The following is an 8,729-nucleotide window of genomic DNA, read 5'->3' as shown; positions in this document are numbered from 1 at the left end:
GTTCGCGTACGTGCACGTCTAGGAGTGCTACAGCAGGTGTTACTCAAGGATGTGTTGACACTGAAATTCCTGTTTATTCTCAAAGCAGTCATTGTGCATCAGGTGCATTTATTATCTGACAACAAGGATGGTCTCCTTCTCTAAATCAACCTGCAGGCACATTTGTGTGGAGCTCTAAGATGAATTCAGCAATAACCACGGACCGCTGAAACTGGTCTGGCACAACCCAGTTTCAGCCACAGGCATATTATGCACCTTTCATCCAAAGCAAACAGGTAAAAATTAATGCTTAAGTCATCTCCTAGTGCTGCCATGTGACATACATGATAATACAAATACTTAACATTGTAAAATGAAATTCATATTATGTCCTTTAATAATGCTGTCATTTTATAATGGAACTATTAATAATGAGCATCATCTTATTAATTCTTGAGTTATAACAGCTACACCAGTGACATTAAATCATCTTAAATACGTAACCAAAAAAATCACCACTGAGAGCCATTGAAATTTTGAGCTGTACCAAGGTCCCAGCACTTCAGAATCCTGTGTTCCTTTGTCTGTCCTTAGTCCCTCTGTCCGTGACAGTATTTATAGTGTGTGGTCACATGTTGAGGAAACTTGGATGGTATAAAGGCACAAGAATAACTATAAATGAAGCAAAAATGAGCACCCTGGAGTAGCAACAATAAGAAAAGCAGAAAGCTTTTGGAAAGCAGTGCATTTTATTCCCACATCTCATTCTACCGTCTTCCGCTGATGCTATTAAAATACCTCAGCACGAGGCAGTATTTTCATTTTATTGTGCGACAGTGTCTGTTACTGAAAAACTGGATTGCATTTGCCAAATTCCCATTTTAATTTAGGGAATTTACAGGTAAAAACAGAATACAATATAATCACATTTCGACTATACATGCAAATGTACAACATTGTAACAGCAGCTTTTTTAACAGTCAAAACTGTTTCAATTTCCACAGATTTCTACTAATAATTTAACAACAGTAAGTGGCAAAACATTTAACCTCCCCAATGGAAAAAGTCCTGAAACAAGAGTCCAGAGGGAGAGCTTCCTAGAGCACGTGTCAAACACTGTGTGTGCACTACGGAATCTAAGACTGGCATCCAGGTGGTAAGAAGGTCCACATTTTTTGAGGACAGAAAACACTGAGCACAGTAAGGACAGATCAGAATTGTGGGCTTCTCTCCAGCCATCTGTATGATTACAATGCAGTTCAATATCGCAATGAGTTGAGTAATACAGAGACTATAAGTAATAGGCACAAACTTCTTTAGTCTAGGATGCATTTGAAAAACTAACAAAAGCCCCATTATATTAGCCTAGAAACAATAAATAGTACCTTTATTGAAAAGATCCCATACGGAGCTCGAACAGAAGGTAAACGTATTTTGGCAAACAGCCAGTACCTCTTAAACACAAGCTATACATAACATGTGATGTACAGAGCTCCCTGTCCCCCAGCACAGCAGCTCCAGGCTTTTAGCATAAATGTCCTTTTAGCCATCTCTTTCAAAATTCATGGGTGATGCCAGGTCAGCCCACTTCTGCAATCATTCCAAAAACACACTGCCACAGCACCTGATGTTTCTGCTTGCATTTATTGACAAGAACCTAAAGCTCCCCCAGAGAGCAGTTTTGCAAATATTCCCTGCTGGGCAAATTGCTCACTTCAGGCTGAACACGCTGTGAGGCTAATGCTGCCTGCTCAGCTGGAGACAGCACTGGGCCAGGCACTGGTTAATTAGGGCTGTGGGAATAACTGATTTTCAGTTCAGTGGCTTAATAGATAATAATAAATAATTATTAATAACAGCAATAACAATATTAAAAACAACAACAACAAACTTGGTTGATTTTTTCAGAAAATGGTAACAACTTGTTTCAGTCTGTTGTCAAGGTGCCCTCAATGGCTGCAGCACCCTTTTGGGGTGAGAAGTACTCACAGTCAAATCTTTTCTCTGTCTAGTCCGAGCAAAGGTTCCACGCAAGAACTCCCACCTACCAAACGGGTTTCTTCAGGTGAAGAAACACTCAAACATTTGTTTCCACAGTCTTTTCAGTTAAAGAGATGTGGCACAAAATACTAGCATATTCAGCAGAGGCCTCGCTGGAGTGCCTGCTTCCCACTTCCCACACGAGCGCTCGAGTTCCCAAGGGGAAAGGCAGCTCTACCCCTCACAGCCCATGGGGACAGGGACAGTCTGGGCACTGGGGAGCTGCTTCTGCCTAAGCCATGGGTGTGGGTGTCCCCGTGCCGAGCACACTGAGCATCCCGCTCCACAAACACTCGGCCGTGGGATCTGCCGGAGCACTGGGTAGCTCCTGCTGCCTGCCCTCACTTTGTTCCACTGGACAGCACAGCCAGGGACAGCGAGGGCAGATGGGCACAAAGCCACATACCAGCATGTGGCCAGGATGTAGCACAACTGTCCTGCAAAAGCACACCTGGGAGCTTCAGAGTGGGTGTCACCAGCTCTGCTCTCAGCCTCTGCTTGTGACAGAATGAACGGAGAGGACACCTGGGTTCCAGTCCAGACTCTGATTCATCCGACTTTAGGGTACAAGGAGGGATAACACAAGGCACACACTTTCTCCCTAAATTTAGCCCTCCCAAATCCAATCAATACATACCAACATTTCCAAACTCTTTTATTTGAATCAGGCTAATATTCCAAATGCTACGTATAGTTAAAGCTCATAGACAAACATCCTTCTTTTGCCAGTCAAAGCTTCTCATAAGCTCAGATCTGGTTCTGCTTTCATGTACACCACCACAAGACTAAAGGAATTCTACTTGAGACACAAAGAACCCAAGGTAAACCAGGTCCAAGGCTTGGCCTGGAGGGCTTCACTTCATCAGATAAGAGTGTGATTTTACACCAATATAACTGAAGTGGCACAACCTCTAGCTCTGTTGCAATTGTATTGACACAGAGGAGCACAAAAAAGTACAGTTAATACGAGTTTATATTGTAGGAATTGGTTACGTAGAGTACCTATAATTGGATGGATACAGATACAGAAGCACACTGACAGAGCCTCCAAATGTGTTAAAATCACTAGGCTCCAGACACAATCCAAGGCATAGGCCACTGCTGCGTCACTGATACTGCCAGGTATCCCAATGGCACTGATATCCCTCATATTCCCAGCAGCTGGGCAAGCACCCGGCGGCTCCCCCTTACCCAGCTCTCTCTGTGTCTGCAGCAGAGTGTCAGCACCTCAGCTGAGGTGGGTCTAAAGTGACATACTGAAAGCAGCTGAAAGCAAGCCCAAAGCATGAGCAAACTATGACCTTTTGCTTTTTGACAATGAGGTAAAGTCATCCTGAATGATTTGGATTTGTAAGCTTTGATGTGGAAATGTATGCTCTGCCTTCCCCCTGTACAGAAAACCAGGCGTCTGTCCTCAAACAATAGGTTTTCAAATCTGCTTTTTAAGGGTTTGGTAGCTCTTCATTTTCTATCAAATAATCCTTCTTTATATAATTAGCACCCCTCACCAACCTCCATACTCCAAGATAAGCTTCTTTCAGTGAGCTTCTGTTCGTTTCTTGTGTGATGGTGGATTTTCCCTGAACCACAAGTTCCTTGGCTGATTTCTCAGTGACATCCTTCTCTTCCTCTCCACTCTGTCTCTGCCCTGTGGATGATCCTTCCACTGCTGCTTCCTCAGCCCCCTTCCCCTGGGAAATTGTCTCCATGGCGAACAGAGCTTGGTCTCCAGCCTGCCTTTTCCCCTCCTCTTCTCTAGCTTCTTTCTCCAGGTCCTCATAGTTGCTCTGCCGCCTGGTCTCAACGTACTTGGCCACACAGTAAATGACAGACCCCAAGGTGTTGACCACAACACCAGCTATAAATAACTTTGTGGGCTCCACATCATTGAATGCCACCATGCCTACTGTGATGGTGGCTATGCTCTTCACCACCCCTACAAAGCTGGTGGTCACAGCCGAGTTAATGTAAGTGCAGTGAAGGGTGGTAAAGTTCATGGCACAGCTAATCAGGACACAAGCAATAAAGATGCATACCATGGCAGGGTCCTTCCACCCCGGGAAGGACCAGACGTTGATGGAATCCATGCTGGCAAAGGAGCAGATGATGAGGAAAGGAGTGGCCGAAACAGCGATGGCATACTGAGCTGTTAGGGGTCCATATTCACTGTCTACACTGGTTTTCTGAATGAGCACCAGGTAGGCAGCATGTATCAGCACGGCCAGCACGCCTGTCACATAGCCCATAGCATCCCCAGTCAGGTCACCAGCTCCTGTCACAAGAGTCACAGAGAGAAATAAGCATAGGTGTTGCACAGGAGACAGAAAGAGAGCACCATTTTGGACTAGAGGAATATTTGGGAAATAGGCATCATTGCACTTTCCATAACCCCTAGGATTTGTCATGCTTGTCCAAGTCTTGCCTCCCAACAAATCTCTTACGCATTTTTTAAAGCTGAAAACATACTGAGTGTATTTCATACCCCCTCAGATTGCTTTCTCCCTTTTGTGAAGACACTGTGAAAGATTTGTAGCTGAAACTGCACACACACACACACACAGAGCAACCCTGAGCATCCTCTTGCCAGCACAGACACATGCCAGCTCTGGCCGGCTGGGCTGCCTGCCCTCCAACTCACTGGCCATCCTGCAACCTCTAGCCATAGAGCCCCACGGGATCCCTGAAGGAACAGCCTCCTTTCTGAGCCCCCTGTCAGTCTCTTTGTAGATTAAATTATACACTCTGCATGTGCTCTGCTGTCTAAGGCAGCCCCCAGCCCAGGAGTGCTGTCGGGCCACAAAGTGCCAGCTTTGTCTCCCACCCCACCTACACCTCGGCTGGACAGCAACACGGGTGCTCCTGGCCCCAGGGGGCTGTAGCTCACCCCTAAGCTTGCACCTGCACTTATAACACTTACCCCAGCAAGGCAGCAGCTGTCCCATGGGCTTGCAGCTGCTCTCAGAACATTACATCTACCCCTGTAGATTCACCCACCTGCCATAAGACTACACTTCCCTCCATAACGTTTCACCTTCCCTAGGAGGGTTGCAATAAGGTTGCAGCTACTCCTACACCGGCCCGCATAAGGATGCTCCTATCTCCAAAGATCGTACCGAGCCCAGCAAGAATGTGCCAGTCAGAGCTGGGCTGCATCCACTCTTGCAAGGCTGCACCTGCCCGCCCGTGAAGCTGCATCTGCCTCCGTGGGGTCGCAGCTGTCCCTTAGGACTGCACGCCCCCGGTATCTTCGCGTCTTTCTCCCCGGCCTGGCGCTGCCCTCCCGGTTGGGCGCTCGAAGCCCGGAGGGAGCGGCTACCGCTGCTGCCGCCCGTCCCGTCCGGTCCCATCCGGTCCCGTCCGGTCCCGTCCCGCCCCGTCCCCTCGGTGCGGTCGCGGTCGCGCTCACCGGCCAGCGCGGCGCCGCAGGTGGTGATGAGCACGGCGACGAGGACGCCGGGCGAAGGCATGCCGTCGCGGAGCACCAGGGCGCCGGTGACCAGGGTGACGAGGGGCAGGCAGCGCTTGAAGACGACATACATGGGGAGGCTGAGGCCGCGCAGCGACCAGAGGGTGAGGGTGGACTGCAGGGTGGCCAGGGCGGCCACGGCGGCGAAGGGGCGCGCCAGGCGGGGCCCGAAGGGCGGCAGCGCCGCCAGCCCCCGCCGCCGCAGCGCCTCCAGCCCCAGCGCCGCCGCCGCGCTGCTGAGGCACTGCAGCAGCGTCAGGAAGGCGAAGTGGTAGCGGGCCAGCAGGAACTTCAGCAGGATGTTCAGCGAGCCCGAGCACAGCCCGTGCGCCACTGCCACCGCGACGCCCCGCGCCCGGCCCCGCCACCGGAGCATCCTGCCCGCGCACGGCCCCGCCGCCGGGCCCCCGGCTCTGCCGCCCGCCCGGCCACCCGCCGCGGCGGCGGCGGCGCGGGGGGACGGGGACGAGCGGAGGCAGGGGGCGGGAGGAGGCAGGACGCGCTCCCGGCAGAGCGGCCACCGCCCCCGACGTGTCCCCCCCGCGCCGCCCCCAGCGTGTCTCCCCTCCTATCCGCGTCCCCTCCCCGCCCCCGGTGTGTCCCCACGCCATCCCCAGTGTGTCTGCGTCGCCGCTCTCGGTGTCCCCCATCCGGCCGCCCCCGCCCCCCGTGTTTCCAGGTTCGTCCCGCGGTGTCCCCCGGAGCACGCCCGGCTCAGCTGGGATGGGAAGCCTCTCGATGTCCGCAAGCCCTCCCAACCCCGCTCGGGTGCAGGAGGACGGGCAGCGGGAGCGGGCACTCAGATGCTTTCCGTGCCGGGGAAAGCCGCGGGGCGCCCGCAGCTCCGCAGCCGAGTGCCAACGGCCCGAAATTAATGTTGGAAAAGCCGTGGAAAGCCCCATGTCTCCCGGAGCGGGGAGATCAGTGCAGGTCCGCGCTTTCCCAAGCAGGGAGTACCGCTTCTCCTACTCCCCAAAAGTATACGGTCTCCCGGGAAAAAAGCATCTATCGAGCCTGCCTGCAGCATCCCTCCCACTCCCCCCTTGCTTCCTCGGCTTATCGGGCTGCGAACGGCAGAGACGGGGACTGCTGCTAAGAAAAGCAGGGAGAACCGAGTTCTAGCTGAGGGAACTGCCCAGAGAAGTCACCAAAAACTGGCAGTCACATAGCTTTCAAAAGTGACGTTTTAAAGCCCGGTAAAGCTTAAATAAGCTGATCGCTTCTCTCGACTTTACAGGTGAAAGTTTTAACAGGAGATGGCAATAGACGATACGGACTCTAAGGAAAAGGCAAAGCAAAAGCAGCTCTCTCGGGCAGCCAGTCCCCTCTACCACTCTCCTGCAGTGTCAGGCAACACAAGGGAAGGAAAAACTATACTTTTATTCAGAGCTGCCTTATAATCATCCATCGATTTCTCTCATCAGGACAGGCAGGGTAAAGGAGACAGGGCAAGGTTTATAAAATGAAACAAGGTACGCATAAAGAATGAGTGTCTGAAGATGAAAACTGGTAATGCAGGAAAAGAAACCATAGGTACTGGAGACCAAGCCTGGTTTCAGAACCCACTGGAGAAAAGTGCCAATACATTTACATCAGCCTCTATTTGGACTCACCCCAAGCCTACATGCAACTTAATTTAAAGAAGTGTGGATCACCTTGACAGTGTTTGCACATGGGATAAAAACAACTCCTTCTGCCAGGTAAGTGCAGATGGAAAAACATCAGACTGTGCTTTCTGGAAATACTGTAGTAATTTGGACTATATCTGAGTGTATCCTCTGGCAGAAATAATTTTGTCACCTCTCCAGTGAAATTATCACTAAAGAAGTGAATCTCTGACATTGTAGAGTATCAAGCTGAAAAATTGCTTTGGGGGCTAAATATTTCCTTGACTGAAACACAAAAACAAATGTATCAGAAACAAAAAATTTAATAGACTGTTTCATTTGTCAGGACTGTAGAATGATCATCCTAGTCCAACTGCCTGACCAATTCAGGGCTGAGCAGAAATTAAATCATGTTGTTAAGGGCATTCTCCAAATGCCTCTTAAAACACTGACAAGCTTGGGACATCGACCACCTCTCTAGGAAGCCTGTTTGTATTTGAATGCCTCCTTAGTAAAGAAATGCTTCTGGATGCCCAGTCTAAACCTCCTCTGGTGCATCTCTGAACCATTCCCACATATCTTACCACTTGAGTCCCAAGGAAAAGAGATCAGCAGCTCCCTATCCTCTTGCCTTCCTTGGGAAGCACCAGAAAGTGATCATGTTTCCTCTCAGTCTCCTTTGCTCCAAACTAGACAAGCCCAAAGCCCTCAGCTTCTCCTCCCAGGACATGCCTTCCAGCCCTCTCACCAGCTTTGAGGTACACTTCTGGATGCATTCAAGGACCTTCACATCCTCCTTAAATTATGGGGCCCAGAACTAAATGGAGAACTCAAAGAGCAGCTGCACCCGTGCTTAGTTTGGAAAGTCAAGTGTTCAAGTGCCAAATCCTATCTTTTGGAACTCACCTGTGCTTCCAGGGCAGCTTCTCTTGCAGTATCTCTCATGGTACTCCTAATTTTGTCTATAGACAGGAAAGGAAGGTGGAGAGGAAGTTGTTGTCCTTTGCCAAGCCACCCTTTTCTCAACATGGATTGAGGCCAGGTTCAGTACTAGTCTCCCACTGCCTCTCCACCACTCCACAGTCACACAAAATGTTCTCCTGCTCTTTACTGGGGAGGAATTGAATAAAGCAACAGGGAGACATCATCAGAGGTGACGCTGCAGTGAAGGAACTTTCCCCACACTGGCTGTTCATGTGTCCAGAGAGAACAGTGGCTGCTCAGCTCATACATTAACTCTTAAATTTTGGCCTGGCAGTGGGGCAGTTCATAGCAATGAATGGCTCTGTGGTTCCTTACCCTAATGAGATGATTATCATACCTTAACTCTCATTGTTTAAAGGAAATTATGGTCACTTCTGCATTTCATTAGCTCACTAGCTACAATGACACATGTGAGAGGAAAACAAAAAATGCAGCAAATTGGTGTCTTCCTAAGGGCATAGATTTTTTTTTATAACGGCTTCTTGGATGAAAATGTTCAAGACCTCTATAAAATGTTTAATGGAAAATTTGCCTTAATTAGAGTCTAATGCAACCATCAGGTCTATCAGGGAAGAACTGTGTAGAGTTGTATCCATTCCCCATTCCATGACCCTGAGCACAGCTGAGCAGTACTACTGAAAGACACAGTACAG

General features: G+C 49.7%; 1 protein-coding gene across 1 annotated transcript; it reads right to left on the bottom strand.

The window, feature by feature from the left end:
- Nucleotides 1-266: 266 nt before the first annotated feature.
- Nucleotides 267-5,861, bottom strand: SLC35D3 (solute carrier family 35 member D3). Its single transcript, XM_059841801.1, has 2 exons — nt 5,426-5,861; nt 267-4,291 (listed from the first exon to the last, which is right to left on the bottom strand). Exons 1-2 carry the CDS (start codon nt 5,859-5,861, stop codon nt 3,462-3,464), a joined length of 1,266 nt encoding a protein of 421 aa, XP_059697784.1. The 3' UTR covers nt 267-3,461.
- Nucleotides 5,862-8,729: the final 2,868 nt, after the last annotated feature.

The sequence above is a fragment of the Haemorhous mexicanus genome, chromosome 3 (assembly GCF_027477595.1).
Source record: "Haemorhous mexicanus isolate bHaeMex1 chromosome 3, bHaeMex1.pri, whole genome shotgun sequence".
In the NCBI taxonomy this organism is placed as follows: domain Eukaryota; kingdom Metazoa; phylum Chordata; class Aves; order Passeriformes; family Fringillidae; genus Haemorhous; species Haemorhous mexicanus.
The sequence above is the reverse complement of the archived record's forward strand: the minus strand, read 5'-3'. Positions and strand labels throughout refer to the sequence as shown.